Source organism: Lissotriton vulgaris, chromosome 2_1, assembly GCF_964263255.1.
Source record: "Lissotriton vulgaris chromosome 2_1, aLisVul1.2, whole genome shotgun sequence".
Classification (NCBI taxonomy): domain Eukaryota; kingdom Metazoa; phylum Chordata; class Amphibia; order Caudata; family Salamandridae; genus Lissotriton; species Lissotriton vulgaris.
Window position 1 is genome coordinate 1,417,479,479 of NC_141687.1, and position 21,526 is coordinate 1,417,501,004.

At 44.6% G+C, this 21,526-nt stretch overlaps 1 protein-coding gene across 44 annotated transcripts in view; it reads left to right on the top strand.

Moving 5' to 3' along the window:
• NEB (nebulin) overlaps positions 1-21,526 on the top strand; it is a 402,407-nt gene that overhangs the window by 10,861 nt on the left and 370,020 nt on the right. For 42 of the 44 annotated variants that reach the window (XM_086957193.1, XM_086957192.1, XM_086957197.1 and 39 more), the window contains 2 exons: positions 6,069-6,122; positions 9,628-9,774. In XM_086957193.1, coding sequence (XP_086813319.1) covers positions 6,069-6,122; positions 9,628-9,774 — 201 coding nt within the window. The remainder of the gene's footprint in view (positions 1-6,068; positions 6,123-9,627; positions 9,775-21,526) is intronic. The other 2 variants (XM_086957196.1, XM_086957195.1) reach the window with 1 other exon arrangement.

Below are 21,526 nucleotides of genomic sequence, written 5' to 3' on the forward strand. Positions count from 1 at the left end.
TTGCGCCACTTTTGCGTCATTTTTAACATGGGAAAAATGACGCAAAAATGGCGCAAGGGGCTTGTAAATCTGCCCCATAATTTTTTTTTGCAGTTTCATATAGTACAAACTCGACTCGAAGGTATTCCATGAGCACCAGTAACATTACATAAGGACGCATTCATTTTTTGTGGACACTGGGAGATTATGGGATTTGCCCAGAATCACAGGATGTTGAGCCGATGCCAAACTCGATCCTGATTCCCCAGTTCCAAAGCCGGATGCTCTGCCGATATGCCGTATCCTCTCCCGACACCTTTGATTGCTCCCTTGCTACAGCTAATCCTGTTAACTTTTACCTCTTGTTGATAAATATGTTAACTTTACCATATTTACTGCTAGTCACACATATAACCCTTAACTTCGCCCTGTTGGCAGATATACATGCTAATATTTCACTTTTCCCAGATAGATGCGTAAGAAGACATGTAAGTTGTGCATAAACTTTTCACAACTTACATGTACACATTTTGTTATTGCTGATAGTCTTAACTATAGCCCTTCACCTCTCCTTTTCCACATACATATCTACGTACATCTACACCAGACGTATAGATATTTGCTTTAGCTGCAGGGCCAGACTGGCAGGACAGGGAATCGGGCATTTCCCTGGTAGGCTGGAAGAGTGGGGGCTGGTTTTGCAGCGGTAGGGGACGGTTTTGTTACTGAGGGCCGGTTTTTCAGCAGTTCTGCAATATCGGCCATCAGTAGCAAAAGCAGCAATCAAGCATCTCCAGCCTCCCAAGTCCAGGCAGTGCTTCCCCAGGGGCTGCTTTGGGTTACCAGTCCAGCCCTGTTTAGCTGCTCCCTTACCACAGATATAGCCTCAGATGTATCTGTTGGATAAACGATGGGACTTTTTGTGACTGCTGCCTTATGGGTATTTTTAGAATTAAACCTAACAGGGTCACTATGGCAGCTGGTATCACTCCAGAGGCATCTGAAGATCGTGAACCGTGGGCTGAATGTGTTGGCACTTGGCAGTACCTTTATACAGCGTGGACCCTGCCCGCGGGGATATTTCAGTGTGCAGGCAGCAGTGGGTAGGGCGTTCTAGCGGTGGAAAGATAAAATAAATAGAAGTCTGGGTCAGATGTGCTAAGCAATTTTGTGAACATAAACTTTTAGTTTGTAAAATCACAAGATTTGCTACTAGAAAATGGTTGTTTAAAATGTACCATACCAATTTTACTAAATGGAAAAGTTTTTCAAACTTGTAAAATTGATTTTGCAACCCATACCTAATCACAATGGTGGTGGCCTGCACTGGCATGGTCGTCTGCTGTGTTTTGCAAGGCCACCATCACTGTGTTTGGAGCCAATCGTGGTTATAACTCTTAAGCGACTGTGCAGTGAATTGCCTGCCAATGACCTGGCTTTGGATTTGTGAAAATAGTTAGCTAGTACTGCATTAAAGCTGCCAACATGTCCCACACTGGTTAGAGGCGGCAGACCCGAGAGCAGAGGACGGCCCGGGACCAGGGTTCGATTCCCGGCGCGGCAGGTTTCTGGACCAGGGTCAGCGGACTCGATAATTCTCTCGCCTCGGTGCCCACTCTGATCAGCGATCACACTCGGCAACTCTGGGCATTAGCTTGCCTCATCTTCACTAACGGCCCCACCAGACCGCCGGGGATGCCTGGTCTCACCCTGGAGATACCCATTAAGGGTCCATCTCTCAGGGAAGCCAGGAAGGGTTTCGCAGCGGTCGAAGCGCCTTGGGACCCTCCGGGTAAGTAGTGCGCTATATAAATGCCTATACATTTACATTTACATACATTTACATGCCAAGAATTAGAGTCATAAAGAGTTAGAGAAAATAATATTATTTTCTTTGGATGATGTTGTCTTTTTGTGGAGCAAAGACACCTTGTTTGAATCACTGGTCTCTTATGATCACATAAATGAGCCAAAGCTCGAAGTGAGGTCTTTCCAAATACCTGCCATGCAAGAGGCCCAACCATTACATCCTTGCAATGTTTGTCTTGATCCCTCCTTTTCAGCCAAAAGTCTCAAATACTTCATTTACAGGAGTGGTGCTTTGTGCACCCGATGCTATGAGATCGTTTCCAGCATCACCATGGGGAAGTGAGACAGGACTCAGCTTCAATATTCAGTCGGCCGGAAGCTGGAACTGTAGAGAATTGGACTGGTAGCAGTTAGTAGATCTTGGTCAAACTGTTCTAGGTTACTAGAGGTAAGAAACAAGCGGTAGAAGAGAAACCAACAGCGGTAGCAAGTAATGTGCCAACGGTACAGTACTGAAACCCCATGAGGGAGTCTCTGAGCCAGGAGAATCCAGTGAAGCGTAATGGGAGAAGGTGTTATCCACGTCAGCAAGACGTCAGCAAGACATAACCATTATTTATGACTGACCTCCCTAGGAATGAGTATGTCGTCTCTCTAGGCAGCTGCCACCCATACCTGTTAGTGACTCAGACCACCGAGAGATTCACCACCTCACTAATGATAAAGGTTTATTCTGGATAAGACAAAAACAGTCACTATGGTACTACCACCTTGTGGAGCTGGATCCTGGCTTTGATTCTTGTCAGAGATTAACTTTAAAGTCTGAATCCTTGCGCATGTCCACGTGTGCAACACGGATCGATAAATAAATGTTGCCAATTTCACGTGGCCCAGTTCATGATTCAACCTGCAAGGATTCCTAAATGCATCCGCCATGACCACACTGTAAATTATCTGCCCTAATTATGCCAAGAACCTCTGGTTTTCCTAATATTTTAAAGAATATTCAAGTCATCCTTGTTCTTCTCTTAATTGTGGATTCTTTACACTTTTGGGAGATTTTTCAAATGATACCCACTCCCTTTAGAGCACTGAATCCCCTCATCTTCATGCAGTAATGAAATAGTATGAAATGTTGTCATATGGGTATTTGTAAACCAAGGAGGCAGCATGGATCTAGTAGATCAAAAAGAAAGCAAATATTAGCTGTGGGAAAAGCCATATCCTCAGATTGTCAGGACTCTTGCAGATGGAAAGTAAAGGTATTTTCCACAAGAGTATCACCTTTTTTTTGTTAAACTATGTTCTAGGCAAAGTGAACAGGAAGGATATTTAACCAACAGTTTCACGTGAGTTTGCATCGATTCTCACACGGAACGATAGTGAACAAACTTCCCTGAGAAAGAGTGGGTGGCTGGTGTGTGACATCCAGCTACAGCTTTGAGTTCAGATCATCATCTGGCATATACTTTCCTGTTACTCTACAAAAGGATGAAAACTTTCCCAGCTCTTAGTTCTAGATTCATAGTTCTTGGTTCACATCAGTTATGGATCAAACTCCCAAAATGTGGTCTATTTACAGAGACCTATTCACAAAGTCATTCCAGAGTACATAAAAGAATACTCTTGTAGTACTTTTTACATACATTGAAATGATTTTGTGAATTGCCTCAAAATGGAATAATATTGTAACTTTTAGAGGATATTCACATACAATTAGTATAACTAGAAATAACTGTCCCCTCTTTGCTCCTTTTCTAGTAGGGATTTCAGCTCGACTCACAAAGACTTGTAAGAGTATGTAATGGTGTAAACCTGTAGAACTATTCCATATACTTACTTATAAGTGCTTTTGTGAGTTGGCCCTTAGTGTTAACCTGGAATTATATATTTCTTTCTGAGTGATTCCATTTACACTGAATTTCGAGGATTCCACTCACACTTACATCTCTGGGATAGTGGTCAGCCAGGGAACACAGCAGTTATTGTAAGAGTGATTTCCGATAACTTAATTCCTACCTAAACCGATGTCACAATTTAGTAACCTCTTCCAAATGTGTCCTTTAGTTCACTTTCATTGGCGGCTGCTGTGGCATTTAAGTGGCGGGGCTGCACGGGAGAGGGCAGGGCACGGGGGTAGTGCGGGAGGGGGGTAGCGTGGGGGAAATTAATTTTAAAAATGCTTACCTGCATTCTGCAGCGTCAGGGCTCTTCTGGCCTCTGCTCCTCGGCTCTCGGCATGCCACAGGGTTCCCTAAGTCAATCAAAATGCTGCTCTCATGTTGGTATAACCCAGCATGAAAGCAGCGCAGTGATTGGTGTGAGCACCCTATTTAGGCACTCACTAAGAGTCTATGACCCTCTGCCTGTTCTCCACCCGGGTGTAAAGCAGAGCTCGGGTGGAGATATCGAAGTGCGCATGAGTGTTTTGCAGGCCTTTCACAGCCGGCCAAACTGCCATGCGCACTTGAAGCACTCCTCCTCCTTCCTGCCGCTGTGTTGACGTGCCGGAATGGTCGGCCCCGCCCTCAGCTCAGGTGCAGGAAGTAAGGGAGAAGGTAGGAAAAATAAAATGGTAATAACCTTTGTTATTCTTTAATTTTTAATTTCTCACTGCTCAAAAGGAGTAGGGCGACGCTCCTCAACCTTAGCGGAGAAGCCGCCGATGTTCAGGCACTTTGTCTTGTTTCAAACATTTTAGTTCATATGAAAGTCTAGGCTGCTGTGTCCTCTGTCTTGTCCTTCAAAGGTACTTGTCACATGGACATTTGGCTTTGCTGAAACATCTTCGTTCGTGAAGAAATATTCTGCTGAGGATCAGAAGATTTAGTTCAATCTTCCAGAGCACAAGCTCTTTCATTGTTTTAAGAAAGAGTTCAACAAAGCATGCGGACCATTTGCTTGAAAATTGAGGACAGGCACTTTATTCTATATAAGGCTATCTTCGGTTTTAATGTGTTTGCTTCTGCTGGTGGTTGTTTATTTAGTGTCTTATGTTGCCATCACCAGTGTGGGCAGAGAGTGGATTTCAGTCCCTCTCTGAAACCGAAGCCCCTGAAATAGAGTGTGTGCACTGAAATCACAGCATCTTTCGCTTTTTAAAATGTCCAATATTTGTAAATGTCCAGTATTTGGAAAGCGCAAACAATTACCTGAAGGTGTAAAGGTGCTTGGGCCGTCGAAAAGATTAAGCGAGCTGTTGCCCAGAGTCACATGGTGCTGGGCTGATCTCCCGCCGGCACCGGCGATCCAACCATGAGCCCCCGGGTTCCGGAGTCAGTCGCTCTGGCCGCTGCGCCACACCTCTTCCACTACGTTCTCTTCCTTTACGTGGGTTGAACACCTGTATGATGGTTGTGGAGCCCTTTAAGTCTCAGAAATATTGGATATGTGTAGTCAGCAAAAACCCCTCTTGATTGCTAACATGTACTTATGCTTTAGTCTGATTCCAAGCTACTGACTGAAACAAAATATGAGTAACTCTGTTCTAATGATGTCCAGGCGATACAATACGCAAAGTAAAGTTGCTGTGCTGTGTTGCGTGAAAGGGAGAGAAAAAGAGTGCTATGTCTACTAAGTTATGGCTCTGTTCTATTCTCTCCCTGTGCAGGAGCACATTTGGCTGCCATGGGCCAATGCAGACATCCTTCAGAGATAGTGCAAAGATGTTCCGTCACCAGCATGCGGCTGCCGCGCAGCCGCCCCGCCCCCTTAGCACTGCTGCGGAATAGCCGCCGCAGTGAAGGGGTTAAGGTGATTTCCACTTTGGCAAGTGCTGTAAAATGCAGTACACATGCAAAGTGGGAAAACTAGAAGAAATGAAAGCATTTCTCCTTGTTGCACCTGTTTGAAGGAGACACAGGATTTTGCAGCAAACCCCTGTCTACAGTTCTTTGTAGATAGGGATTTGCGGCAAGACTGATGATGGGTTGGAGCGGAAGGTCCAGGCATCACCCATGGAACGCCCCTTCAAGCAAAGTACTGCACGGCAGCGCGCAGCTCTGCGTTACTTTGAGTTACTTTGAGTTACAATACTGCATTGGATTGTAAATCCCACCACAACACTTTGCGTCGGGTTTGCACAAGAAAAGCAAGGCACAGCTGATGCAAAGTGTTTGCAAATCTAGGCCAAAGCATGTTAACTAGTTTTTTTTTTCTTTTGATGGATGGAAATTGTGTTTTTAAAACAAATTTCAGAATGTTTAACACCATATCGGGTCTGTCTGTTTTGAGAACCATGTCTGATATGTTATGTGTTGGGGTTTATTCTTTGTTCATAGTACTACACGGAAGAGACCAGCTATACGAGCTATGGGGACGGTGATTCTACAGAGGTACCTGCTTCTGGTGTAGAGGCAAACGCCTCTGTAGCAAAAGCATAGACATCAAAAGCGGCTATTCCATGCAACATGAAAATCATGCTCTTCCGAGGGTTATTTCGCCATTCTTTGCTAAGACATTGATTTGCACGACATGTTCTTTGAAAAGGCTCAGCAGCGTTTTCAAAAAAGGCTTTCTGACTTCAGTTCTCCAAGAACTAGTGGAATCTTAAGTGGTGTATGCCACACTGCACTCTGAGTAAAGCTCCTTGAAGCTGACATTTACTATCTCAATGTTTTGATCCAACTCCCCCCTCCATTTTAAGATTCCTGTGTACACACAGAACTATGATTGACAATGTGTGGTCAGACATTTCAAAACAAGCATTAACGTGCTTGACAACAAGTGCGTTGGCTTTCATAAACTGCCTGGGTATTGCTAATTTTCACCAAGTGCTATTTAGCGCCATGTTAAATATTGTAAAGATGTGATATTTTTCGCCTTTTCATATTGCAACCATCAATGCATCTTTGCAGCATCAAAAAAAAGATTTTCTGACTTTATCTATCTGTAGTAATTGTAGGCTAAATACAAACATTGGGGCCCACAACCCCTTGCGTACAGTCTTGGGTCTCCTGCTCCACCATCCCTTGGCTCTTCTGCCTCCTTTAGGTGATGGCTAACTGTGAGGTTTCCAACACCAGAGCCTCAGCTGATGCTGCCACAATTGTTTGACCCTCAGCAAAGGGCCCCATCAGAAGGCCTGCTCAATGATGGACAGTTCTTCTCATGCTCATGTTAACTGCCCAGGACTGTCAAGCTGATGCGGCAGACGTGTGCAAAAAAAATGACCCACAGGCAGGGAGATAACTACCTGCCTGTGATGAGGACTGCTTTTCTGCCTTTTGCAGAATTAACCCCTGCTTTGGGGGCTTGTATTGGGAAAGAAAAAGAATGCCAAGCAGTCTACTATTATAGTAGTGAAAATTCTCCTGCTGAGTCAGTAGGAGCAGACCACATTGACCCCTAGCCACATGGCAGGGGATTCTAAGGATAGCAGGTTGTCCTTTTTTTTCATCTAGGTGGGTGGAAGTGAAGACCTCTGCCACTCCAGTAGGCTGCCAGGCCACGCACCTGGCTCTGAATTATACAAGTATTTTTGGTTCCATAAAATCTCACTGCCAGCTGCAGAAAAGAATTTGAATAGGATGCACAATCCTACAATAGGTAATATGATGCTGATACGCATCTTGTTGCAATTTTTTTTTGACAGTTTTATATTTTTATAAAGAAAGGTAGTGGAGTACTTTAAATGAGCACCAATTACATTACAAAAGGTCACTTTCTTTTTTGTAGGCATGGGGTGATCAAGTGATCTGCCCAGAATCACAGGAGTTTGAGGCGATGCCGAGACTCACAGCTGGTTCCCCAGTTTCACAGTCAGCAGCTCTGGCTTTAACACCACATCCACATCCAAATTAAAACTTCCCAGGCACTTTATGGAAACCGGCCCTTTTCGTATTTGGTGGCACCGCTAATATGACTACAACCCCAGATATTGGTGCAGCCATGATCTAAATCATTACTGGTGTTAACTACTATATTTACTGAGGTGGGTCTCAGCAATTGCCTCTTTGAATAGTTCTTACTGGTCAGTAACCTTTTAGAATGAGAAATAACCCTCTTTGCACATCAGCGCTTAACCTTAATGTTTTGACGGTAGACACCATATTGTATCAAATTCAGACTGTGGATTTAGGTAACTCGATTGTTTATGACAAGTCGATATGAAAGCAGAAAAACGTGTTTCGTCTTGTCCTCTTCAGACTCGGAACACTTTCTCACGTGATTGTTAATTATAGCAGCAGACCCTGCTTTAAAAGCACTAGAGGTCTTGAGTGGAAATTTTCAGAAGCTGTTGGAGATGGTGCCAGTTAACACTATGCCCAATGTTGAGTAACTCCATGATTTGCTTTCGTCTAGAGTTAATGTTCAGCAGGGTTTCACTATTGCAAGTAACATCTTTACAAGGTGAAATAAAGGTTGAGGAAAACGCACCATGTCCTCCACATAATAATACGCGCTAAAATTGTCACAACAAATCCCTGCCGCCAATAACTGTAGTCGAATTTCTAACTGTTTGTTTGACTCGACCAGTACCGATCTTGGAGGAAGCGACACTCCTATTGGACACGACATTAGCCCCCATCTTACACACAATCAGCTCAGCAATTATGCCCCACTTATTATTGTTACCTTATTTTGACTTAAAGTAAAATGGTATGTTGTGCATGCCCTCAGCAAGACCAAAGTGCTTGTATTTTCTTCATTTCGATCTCAGCCATAAGACCGCTGCCCTCAAGTTGAACAAGTCATCATAAAAATGGTCAGTGACTTGTAGGCATAAGGGAAATGGTTAAGTATGCCATCCAAGAGAGGTCTGTGCCTCTTCTAGATTTTTCAAATGACTCAGTGTTAACCAGTTTCTACAGTTGAGCCCCCCTCCTGTCTCGAGTTGGAGGCCAAATGGTCATTGGCCACCACCCTTTTGTGGCCTCTGGTAATAACCAACCTGTTGTAGAACTGGTAAGTACCGCAAGACCTTATAACACTGGTCCCAGCACTATCTTGCTCAGCTTACGCTAATTTCATTTTGTCGGCTACAGCGGCGCATTACTTGACTTCGCTACTCGGCTTCAGCTGCTTCAACTACTATATGAGCGTCTTTTGGCAACAAATGTACGTGCAAAAAAAATCATTTTGCTTGCTGTTAGCTCTTGTAGTGTAAAATCTAGCGGATCATTTGTGGCAGAAAAGACATTATTGGTGTGCTCTGTTTACTGTGTTTGGTTTTTCTCTCTGTACCTTTGTAGCTAAGACCGAGTTCCGCAGGAGCGACAACCAGCGTCTTAGGCCATTGCATTTTTTGCAGGAGGGAAGGGGAAATATTTTGTTGGGGGGAGAGACTGGCGGGAGCAATGAGGGAAAAGTATGTAGAGCAGATGGAGAATCACTCTAGTTAGAAAGGGAGAAAGCCTCGATGGGCAGTGAGCAGGTGGTCATTGGGTTTGGGTGAGATAACTAGGTGCAACCCTTCTGACAATGTCTGGTATCCTTGATTCAGGCAAGTTGGGAGTGGCATTTGCTTGACAGGATTGAGGACAAATTTGCGCTATACTACTCCTCTTGCAATATGTTTCTCCTGTAAAGTTAAGTATCTATGCTTGCAATTATGGCCCCTAATGCAGGCAGTTTTACTCTGATAAATTGTCCATGAGATTGGCTTGGAAATAGCTGATTCTTCTTAGCAAGACAGCATGCTGCCCATAGTAAGCACATATACTGGTTGTAAGAGGGTTTTCGCCATAAAATGCTTTGATAAATGGCCTGACAAACTACAATTAGGTCAACCCCTAATACACCATGGACCACGTCAAGGGCAGCGGGCAGGTGAGAATAACGTGGTTTATGGACAACGCCTTCTTAAGAAACTAATATGCATCTATACCGTATCCCCAGGGCAAAGGCGATGAAGATGAAGTGGAAGAAGTTAGCCCTTCTGGGCTGCCGGTCCGGAAGAAAACAGAGCGAGTGAAGGTGGATAGATCCAAGTTCATGACTCCATACCTGGATCACAGTCATAAGATGCAACAGCTTTTTAGCGAGGTAAGTCTGACATTACACATCTCATAGTTCATATCTTAGGCAGAACATCCTCCTTTAACACTTTGGGGTCATTACGATCGCGGACGGACTTGAGTCCGTCCGCGACCCCAGAGCATGAGGGAACGTCCGCATGGGCTGCGGCGTTCCCTCTGTGCAGATTAGGATGTGACCGCCAGGGTGGCGGTCACATCCTCTATTTTAACATTGCGGCGGGTGGAGCTTCAAGGTGCACCCGCAGCAATGTTAAAAATGCATGCACAGCATTTGCGTGCACAAAGCGACAGGCACTGCGCGGTGCCTGCTGCATTGTGCACGCAAATGCAGGGGGTACCTATGGTACCCCCCATGTGCACCCCCCACCCCCCACTACACCTAGGGGGCCCGCAACGGGCCCCCGCAGTGCAGTTACACATGCTTTTCCACGGCGGAAAAGCCGCAGCGGAAAAGCATGTTCCCAAGCACATCCTAATCTGGCTGACGGTGTCTGAGAGACACCGTCACCATTTTAGTGCTTTTCCGCCGCGGTTGTAAGCCAGCCGCGGCGGAAAAGCTGCGGACCTAAACCATGACCCACCAGCCATCCTAATGTGGCGGTGGGTCCTGGTGGGTCCGCAGAGGATTTTCCGCATCCTCCGGGCCGGCGGTGGCTTCCGCCGGCCCGGGGGATGCGGAAAATCCTCCATCGTAATGACCCCCTAATGTTAAGTGGGAAAAGTCTCAACTGACAAGTACAATTCTATTCACGGCTTCCAGTGTATTTTGTTTCGAAGTCACAACATCAACAATATTGTTTTTGAACAATTGTCTTTTTAAGTTCATATTAAACAAACAGCAATGCTGCTGATCTCATGCGATACGCTGCCCAGTACGTATGTGTTTTTACATATACTTCTATGTATCATCAGGCAATTGATACAGTGATGTGAATCCGGGAGTCCCCTCATAGATATCATGGGGTAATATGCATTCCATATGGAATCTAGCATACATCTGTATCTATGGCAGGCCACAATATTCCCTCCAGAGGCTACATATATTTCGAAATGTATGTGGGCACACTCTTGCTTCATATATAATATGTTAATTTGCCATACACCAGTCCAGGTCTGCATCCCAGCTTTTTATTAGGGGTAGAGTTGTGCTATATTGCGTTGTGCCACCACTAATCCCAAATTCCAGAACAGGCATTGGTACATAGTACCTTCCATGTCTTCCCTTCCGGGGCCAGCTTTAGGCCCGCGACCTTCCCTAGGGATTGTACTACTTGTAACAGCAACAATATTGACCTGCAACAATATCAAGTCCACACATCGCCAACCTAAGTAGATACAGGCAAGTATGGATTTATTATTCTTAAGTCCATATTTTGTTACTGTGAAGATTTAGTGGTAGTTAATAGTGTGAACTCAATATTTATGCAAGTTGATATTTTGAGTATGATACTGTGACCCCCTCACCCACATTGTGTGTGTTAAATAAGTCTGAGGAGTATCACGTGTGGCTGAAGAGGCTGGATTCCAATATCCTTAGAATTTCTAATTTTCTTCTTGCAGGAGTTTAAGCGCCCTGCTTAGAACTCTACTACAGTCTAGTCACTAGCACCAAGACAACCGATGATGCTATACCTGCCCCAGCACTGAGTCAGTGGCTGAGATCGGACGTGTACTTCATCGTCTGGGGGTGTAAAATGAATCCTTCAGCATCCCGTTCCCCTATTATTGTGGACTATGTGTAATACAATGTGCATGTATGACCAACTGTGCTGTCTTCTATCTAATACAGATCCAATTCCATTTAACCCTGCCTAGGCTGAACACGAATATTTCCGTAAACTAGTCTCAATCCAACCCCACATGCCTTAGTGATCCTCGAGCTGAGCTCTATATTTGAGATTTCTTTGAACTAAGGGCCTGATTTAGATCTTGGCAGATGGGTTACTCCATCACACCGGTGATGGATATCTTCTCTGGCAAAAATAAATCCCATAGGATAGAATGTATATTTCCGCGGACGGGATATTGTCACCATTGTGACGGAGTAACCCGTCCGCCAAGATCTAAATCAGGCCTTAAGTCTGAGCTCCACAAAGTGGTACGCTTCTTGTCTGCAAAGCCAATCGTCTTCAGGGGTAGTAAGCACTAGATGAATCTGCAACACAATGTTTTCTTGCACTAGGCTTGCGCTCTGTCATCTTCCTAAAGAAATGCTGACATTACAGAGCTTCGAGCATTGGCTTGAAATAAAGACACTGGTCCATAAAGTGTATTCAAAACAAATCATGGTTAATGGAAATGATCCACAGCTTTGCTGGATGGACCTCCTGTGCAATTAATATGTAACAAAAGTGGGCACATGATGAATTTACATACCAACACCTTGTTGATCAATTGAGGCAAAGAAAAGGAAAACCAGAATACCTGGCATACAAACTCACAAAAGCTGGCCAAAGTAGAATCTTGAGAAGCTCTAACTCCCTGCTGCTCATCCTACCAAAAACCAGAAAGAAGAAAACTGCGGACTGCTCCTTCTCAGGAAATGCCCCCAAAATATGGAACTCTATCCCCCCGCATATCAGAACCATACCGTCCTATGCGGAATTCAAGAGCCAACTCAAATCCTTGTTCCTCATCCGTTCCCTAGGTCCAGGGTAACTAGGATCAACATCCATCCCCAGAACTATGTGATAACTCTGTATCCTATTACCAAGAAGTCCTACTGTACGAACTTCTCCTCTCCCCTAATTGTCATTTGATGATCACCTTTATTTGTTACGTGTCTTTTTGTCCACCTTTTCATTCCTTTTACTGTAAAGCGCTCTGCTACCTTCGGGTCTTGTTAGCACTATAGAAAACTTCTAAATAAAAAAATAAATAAATAAATAAATAAAAGATGCTTGAGTGAGTTCATAATGTGCATTGGTAAATAGCCCATCGACCTCATTAAAGACAGATAGGAGTAGGAGCTGCTACCTTTGGCTTGTCCTTAGGTACTAATGGCCCTTTCCTTTGCTACCCTTGCTACCCATGGGGTCACGAAGGAAGCAGCAGAAACAGAAAGCAAACAGGCTTCTAAGAGCTTGGTTTACTGCTTGTAGTTTCTACTCCTTGCCTACGTTTAAAGTAGGAGGCTGTCGAAGGACTGAGGGTTAATCAAGAAGCAAACGTGAGGCTTTAGGAGGTCAAAGAGTGTATGACGCCATTTTCACTAAACACGTGCATTTTGGCGGCTCAAGCCATGAAATAGGACCTTAACTAAAACCCAATCACTACTCCCAACCTTGCAGTGTCTGGCCCACACCCGGTAATGGATAATGTTTGTTTTTCAATGGGGAGATCTACGACACATTTGCGGGCTGGTAAACATAACAGCCTCACGGCTGGAGGCAGGGGGCGTGCCTGTGTACGGCAGGCAACTGACAAAGAGAGCTGCGGGAATTCTGAGAGGTTCTCAGTGCTTTACATTTTTTAAAATTTAAATTGTACCTACAGATACAATACGCATCTATCTTCCTTCGTACACCATGAGGGTTAGATAGAACAGAAAGTATCATTATAAGTATACAGTGTCATCATATGTTGTATGTATATCAGGCAGTATAGTATGTGTTGCCAGTCCAACATAACATATGACACCCCAGTGTCTATTCAGTCATCTAAGGCCACTTGGGCAATTATGCCGGGTTCCGCCTGTTCAGCATCACAGACGTCCATATTGCCGTCATGAAAAAAGAGCAAACAGGAAAAGAAACCCAAATAATAAGGAAAAGGAAAAACGAGGGGAAAAAGAAGACATTCAAACGAAAGGGGCAGAAGGGAGGGAGAGAGGGAGAGAGAGGGTGATCGCTCCGGCCTTCCGATGTGTGACGAGCAGCAGTGCGCCCTCACCGTGCAGGGGCGTTTATCTTGTGCCTGCTTAGTCAGTATTAACCCTGGTCGGGCAGCAGGGCAGTGAGGGAGCTCTATAGCGGTACCCAGATATTTTGAGGGCCCATTTGCGCAGGCATTAACTCCCAGAACTCTGATTCTGGCAAAAGGCGGCGTCCCTGAGCCAGTCAGCCATCCGGGGTTTCCGTCTCTGACCCCAGCACATCTCCACTCACCTTTTAGCAAGCAGTAGGAGCATAGCTGTCGGCTTCCGGTTTTCAGATGGCACATTGCAGGGCAACCAGCGGGGATCGTTCCCATCTATACCCCACCGTCACTTCCTCTAGGGGAGTGTTTCCCAAACTGGGGTCCTCGGACCCCCAAGGGTCCGTAACACATTCCCAGGGGGTCGTAGGCAACAGTTTTAAAAGCACAGAAAAGTTTATTGTATAATTAGCAGCTTTCCAGCAACAATAAAAGTGTCAAGATAATGCCAGTGATTAATGTACCTGCTGGAGCGTGAGGAGAGTTTTGTTCAGTGGCAGCTTTGACTTAACTAATGTAGCACAGAGGGTTAATGTGCCTACTGCAAAGAACATGTAACATGCATTTTAAAAATCAGTATTTTATGTGCATAGGTTCGTGGTTACTGCTTTTGTCACAGAGATTCTTTTGTTACTGTGCACTTCATAAGTGACAATCGTAATGTAGCAGAGGGACCTATAAACGGTCTTCAAAGAGCTGCTTGCAAACTGCATGGTACCAGTAACTTATGTTTTTTCCCAGTTATTCATTATCCTGATGCTGCTAAAAAGATTTGGGTGGAAATACATTTTTAATGTTAAAGTCAGTGTTAGCCACTGTAATATGTTCTGAATCCTGAGTTTGTGCATTTCCAGAACAAGCACTCTATAAAAATGCCCGCCAGTATGAACGACATGTGAACCTTGTAGTCCCCTTTACCTTATGTACCATTTTATATACACTGATTTACATGTATGATTCAATGTCTCTGTGTGATGTAAAGTGCTCTGACATCCTACAATGGTATGAGAGATGCTACAAAACAAATTAAATACATGTGACAGAGGAGCTATTCAATATAAAATTCTGAGGGCCAGATGTACGATCCGTTTTTATATGCGCGAACGGGTTTGTGAACCCCTTTAGCGCAAGCAAAAACCTATTGGGCCGTGTACATTGCCTATTTCGCGAGTCGCAATTTGTTTGCGACTCGCTAAATAGGTTTTGCAACTTGCAATTTGGAAGGGGCATTCCCTTGCAAATAGCTAGTCTCAAAACCATGTACAAATGTATTGCGGTCGCAATACACTCGCAATTACCACCTACTTCAAGTAGATGGTAATGCATTCGCAAATGGGAAGGGGTCCCCAGGGGACCACTTCCCCTTTGCAAATGCATGCAAAATTATTTTTTAAGGGCAGGCAGTGGTCCCAGGGATCAAATGTGGTTCCCAAACTTTTGACTCCTGCGGACCCCCAATGAGTCACCACTAGAAGCCGGGGACCCCCAAGCAATTTGTATAAGTTAAATTTCAAATATTGAAAAAAGTAATTCGAAAAAAATACACATGTGTGCACACAAAACAAATACTCAAAGTAGTAAGGATTTTGGGGCCAGATGTACGACCATTTTTTTTAGCGCCTCACAATTGGTGACATATTGCGAGTGGCAAACTGCAAGTCGCTAAATGAAATGTACAACAGTGTGTTTAACACTGTTTGGGATTCCCAATTGGGTTGCAAATTGCGAGGTTCATTAATATTAATGAGACTCTCGCAATTTCCGAGCCCATTGGGAATGCCAGCCCTCTTAGGTATGGTGGCCTGCTGGGCTCTGCAGGCCACCATGTCTGGGACAGCTTTTAAATCAAGCAGTGAAAAAAAATGCAGCCAGTGTACCATGCATTTAAATAAAAAGAAAAGAAACATTTTTGTTTCATTTTCTAAGGGCAGGCAGAGGTCCCTGGGACCACGGCCTGCCCTTAAAAAATAATTTTGCATGCATTTGCAAAGGGGAAGTGGTCCCCTGGGGACCCCTTCCCATTTGCGAATGCATTACCATCTACTTGAAGTAGGTGGTAATTGCGAGTGTATTGCGACCGTAATACATTTGTACATGGTTTTGAGACTAGCTATTTGCAAGGGAATGCCCCTTCCAAATTGCAAGTTGCAAAACCTATTTAGCGAGTCGCAAACAAATTGCGACTCGCGAAATAGGCAATGTACACGGCCCAATAGGTTTTTGCATGCGCAAACGGGTTCACAAACCCGTTCGCACATATAAAAACGGATCGTACATCTGGCCCTCAGAATTTTATATTGAATAGCTCTTTTGTCACGTGTATTTAATTTGTTTTGTAGCATCTCTCATACCATTGTAGGATGTCAGAGCACTTTACATCACACAGAGACATTGAATCATACATGTAAATCAGTGTATATAAAATAGTAAATAAGGTAAAGGGGACTACAAGGTTCACATGTCGTTCATACTGGCGGGCATTTTTATAGAGTGCTTGTTCTGGAAATGCACAAACTCAGGATTCAGAACATAATACAGTGGCTAACACTGACTTTAACATTAAAAATGTATTTCCACCCAAATCTTTTTAGCAGCATCAGGATAATGAATAACTAGGAAAAAACATAAGTTACTGGTACCATGCAGTTTGCAAGCAGCTCTTTGAAGACCGTTTATAGGTCCCTCTGCTACATTACGATTGTCACTTATGAAGTGCACAGTAACGAAAGAATCTCTGTGACAAAAGCAGTAACCACAAACCTATGCACATAAAATACTGCTTTTTAAAATGCATGTTACATGTTCTTTGAAGTAGGCACATTAACCCTCTGTGCTACATTAGTTAAGTCAAAGCTGCCACTGAACAAAACTCTCCTCACGCTCCAGCAGGTACATTAATCACTGGCATTATCTTGACACTTTTATTGTTGCTGGAAAACTGCTAATTATACAAGAAACTTTTCTGTACTTTTAAAACTGTTGCCTACGGACCCCCTGGGAATGTGTTACGGCCCCTGGGGGTCCGTGGACCCCAGTTTGGGAAACACTGCTCTAGGGCATCAAATATGTACCCCCAGTACAACATGACCCTGGGGCATTCCCACACCAGGTGCATGAAGTAGGAGTTTGGCGCTCTACAACACATACAGGATGTATCAGCACTCAAACCTGCCTTGTGCATCCAAACTGGGGTTCTAAATAACCTGTGAATAAATTTGAAGTGAATCAATCACAACCTGTAATTGAGTGATAGCGCCCTGTCCTGCGCTTAGCAGTATTCCCACACTCCCTCATCAAAGGGGGCTCCCAGGTATTCCTCCCGTTTACGCTGTGCCGGTGGGGTGCTTACCGCAGACTCACATTGCATACCAGAGTACAGGCAAGTAATGAGTTTGCAGGGTGACGGGTTGGTCTGGAAGTCTTCAAAGAATTTGAATGTTGGACGTGCTATCGGAAATGAGTCATAAGTCATACATAATCTGGCTCTGAGCTGAACGTATGTCAGTCTGTCCATCAGTCCTGTGTGGTTATACCCCAGTGCCTCATTAAATCCTATTAACATGCAGTCAGGAAATGCACTTCCCAGCGTGTGCAGCTTCAGCTTCCGCCGTCGTTGACATACTCCTGCTTCAGCCGTAAAAGGGAATGCTGGATGTCGAATGAGTGGCACGGAAGGTGCGAACTTAGGGGTCAATTACGATGGCAGGCAGACAAGATCTGCCCGCCACGTAACAGTAAACGGGACAGTCCACCCAATGTGCGGCAGTCCCGCTGTGCCTATTAGGATGCCACCCTGGTGGTCGCATCCCGCATATTTAACATTGTGGCGGGTGGTGCTGTAAGCAGCACTGGCCACAATGTTAAAAAGGCATGTTGTGCATTGGCATGCGCAACGGGACAGGCATCGTGTGGTGCCTGCCACCTTGTGCATGCCAATGAAGGGTGGTACCATGGGTATCCCTCATGTGCAACCCCACCCCCTAACACCCGAGGGCCCACAACGGGCCCTCCAAGCGAAAGTCTGCACACCTTCCCATGGCAAAGTCTCCACCCTGGAAAGGCATTATACCGCACCCTCATAATATGGATGGTGGTGCCTGCAAGGGACAGCCACCATATTAAGGGCCTTTTTCGCCCCGTAGGTAATCGTGACAATTGTGTACAGCGGAAAAGCGGCAGACCGTCTTTCCATCAGCCGCGGTACCACCCGCTATGCTAATGTGGCAGGGGTAAATGGCCATCTAGCGGTGAGTTTTGGCAGGCGGATCGCCACCGCTGGTCGGGCGGTGGCAATCCGACCGCTTTGTAAATAGGCCCCATATTGTGTAGCAATGCCCTGCATCAGAGCTCCTGCCATGCCCAGACTGTGCAGCCTATCGTATTAATGCCGGGCCGGGGGCGGTGTTGTGGCCTGAACAATGCCATATGCAGTGGGACCGGATCTACCTGGTCTCTTTCTGGGGCGGTGCGTGCCATAAACTGAGTTGGGTAGACCCAATGAAACCCGAACTAGGCCTGCGCACAGTTGTTGTACAATTCCAAGTCTGGAGCACCCAGTCCCCCTTACTCGAATGGAAGAGTGAGTCTCTCCCATGTGATTCTCGGCTGTCCGCCCGCCCATGCGAGGGATATCAGGTTCGATCTGAGTCTCTTCTTGAACTCCGTAGTGAGTGGCAGTGGGATGTTGATAACAACATATAAAAACTTGGGCAATACCACCATCTTGGCAATAGCAATCCGGCCTACCAGAGACAACGTAAGGGACCTCCACCGGTGCAGCCAGCTTTCTAGCCATTCCATCAATTTGCCATAGTTGTAGTGCCAGAGCTCCTCTGGGTCGTGACTGATCCATATGCTCAGATATTTCACAGGGAATCTGCCCATTTGAGTGGAAACTCCGACTGGAACTTGTTGGTGGCCGGTGTCAGTAAGAAGATCATGGACTTCCCCCAGTTCACTGTGACACCTGAAAGGCCACCAAACCTAGGGATTTCACGAATAAGTGGGTCCAAGTGTGCTGCCGGGTGGTTGACATACAGGTTCACGTCATCCGTATATAGTGAGACTAGAATCACCCACGGTGTGAAATTAAGGCCAAGGTGCACGTGGTGCTACCGTAAGTTCTCAGTGCTTTGAAGGCCGTGTTTGTCAATATAATAGTTCACTTGGCTTTGTAGATGTCTCACACACTTTTACACAAAAGCACAGCGTTTTGTGCATTTTGCACCTCTACTAGTCCAGAGCTCCGTGAGACCGTCAGGTGGTGGGCGCTGTGTTACCCAGCTCACCTCACAGTATGGATTGTACCATTTGCCATCCTTTAGCGGGAGATGATCCGCTAAAGGACTCTCGGGGAGAGGGTACTTTTCATATCAACAGAAATGATTATTCAAAAGAGAAAAGAAAAAAACCAGCCTAGAGCATGGGTGTCCAGTGTGGGACTGTTAGGGGGGATCCATGCCAGATTTTCGGAATATCCATGAGATACATGTACATACAATGAGCCCCACAATTTGGAAATCTGTATCAATCAATCAATCAATCAAACATGGACTTATTAAGCATGGCTATTCATCCATGAGGGTTGCAAGGCGCAGGTTTAATACCTTATAAGAGAGCAGTTTTCCTATTTGTTGGAATTCCAAAAGCACCCAGGGAAGCCGCAGCAGTCACCGTTTACCAGTTCATCTTCTTCACTTTTTGTGAACTCATGTTTTCTCACCTGTAGAAAAATTTCCACATTCATAATGGTATAGTGTATAAATGTGCAAAGGGAGATGTCTCACCCAAGTGTAATTGTACTTAGTATTATTTTTCTGTTTCCTGCGCCAGTTTCCGCAGAGAAAACTCATGTTTCCCTTTGTTCAGTTACCAATTATGAGGTGGTTATAGTCCCAATTGCTGTCAGAAAGGGGTTTACTCCTACCTTTGACAGGAGTAAATCCTCTGTCATTTCCAGGGTGGAAATAGGTCAGGAACATATTTTTGAACACATACAAAGAAGTAAATCTGTGACTGTGCACAGGATTTTATTATATTCCTGGCGCTGGAAAATCCACTTCCCACCTCTAAGAGTAGATTTACTGGCACAGAAATATTGATATATAAATCTTTTTACAAGTGTAAAACAATAATTTGTGCATTGCAGAAATGGTTTACACTTGTGAAAAAGACTGAGTATGCAAAGATAGTGGTCATTATGAAAATGAGGCATAGAAGCAGCCCTTCCCTCGCGGCTAGATCGGTCGACCTCGAAGCTGGGGAACCAGGTTTGAGTCTCGTCAACGACGCTCAACATCCTGTGATTCTTGGCAAATCACTTAATCTCCCCGTGCCTCACAAAAAAAAAAAAAATGAATGTGTCCTTGTGTAACGAAACTGATGCTCATGTAAAGCGCTCTGATACCCAACATCTTCGGGTCTAGTTTGTGCTATATAAAAACTAAAAAAAAAATAATAATAATAATTACAGCCTTAGATCGATCCCAGGTGTGGTTGGCATAAATCTTCTAAGTGAATTCATATCTTGCTTCAAAAAGATTTATTGTAGTACACAAAAAAAGTGATGGATGGAATGCTTGAATTAATCTCAGCCACTGGTTATGAATTGCATCCCACTCCATCCTCATTTTGTACACCATGCCTCTTCAATTTCGTCGAAGCCATATGCAAATCAATCTTGACCCTGCCCCAATGGGAACTGCCCAATCCGAACTGCCAGGTCAGGCCCTCCATAAACAGGAAAATAAACAACCTATGACTGGTTTCGCACTAATGAGGGCTCATCAGCCAAGTATAGCTTAGTTCCAGTGTATACTTCATAAAGATTTACTTCAACGTAAACACGGTATGGATTGAAGGAAGATAAATCAGAGGCGTAGGAAGGGGGAACCAGGGGGGCGATCCGCCCCGGGCTGCATGAGTTTTGGGGGTGGCAGCCTCCCCCCAACTCTTAGCTGTCGTTTCAGGGTGGCAATCTCCCCCCACTCTTTAGTGTGGCTGTTGAGGGGGCGGCAAGAAGCCGAGAAAACCACCAGCACTCCCTCCCGCTCCTCATGGTTTTTGTTTATCTCTGAGGCCACATTCAGACTCTATCATATCGTTTAAGTGATTTGTTTATCAATTATAAAAGGCAAAATATAATTGATTGAGCCATCTCGGAAGACCCCAATTCCTTAAACACTTGGGGCCAGATGTAGATTAATCTGAAATACCGATTTCTTTATAGCGAATTTTACCGATTCGCTATTGAGAAATTGGTATTTCCTATGTAGGTAAAGATTCTGTATAAAATACAGAATCCTTAATATTCCTTATTACCAAATCGATAATTGAGATTCGGTAATAAGGAATACCTACCCATTCATTTCTATGGGCTTGGAGGCCAATAGGAATGAATGTGAAGACATTCACTATTAGCGATTCGGTATTACCCAATAGCTAATAGCGGGACCACTTTTAAGGGTGCCAGGGTGTCAAAAGGACACCCTGTTGCAACCCTGAAATGTGCATGTGTGCACATTTGGTGCACATTCATGCCCTAAGGGCATGAATGTGTGCCACATGGCACTTAACAAAAAACAAAAAAGTGATTTTATAAAGGAAATCGGTAATTACCACCAACTTGAAGTTGGTGATAATTTCCGATTTCTTAAGGCTCAAAAGCACTCTTTAATGTGCTTCCTACATTGCATTTAAGGAACCGATTCCTTAAATGCAAGAGCAATAAGGAATCGGTATTTACCGATTCCTTATTTACCGATTCCTTATTTACAGATTCCTTACCTACATTAGGAATGGCTAAATATCGGTCGGTAACACTGAAATTTACTGAATTTCGGTGT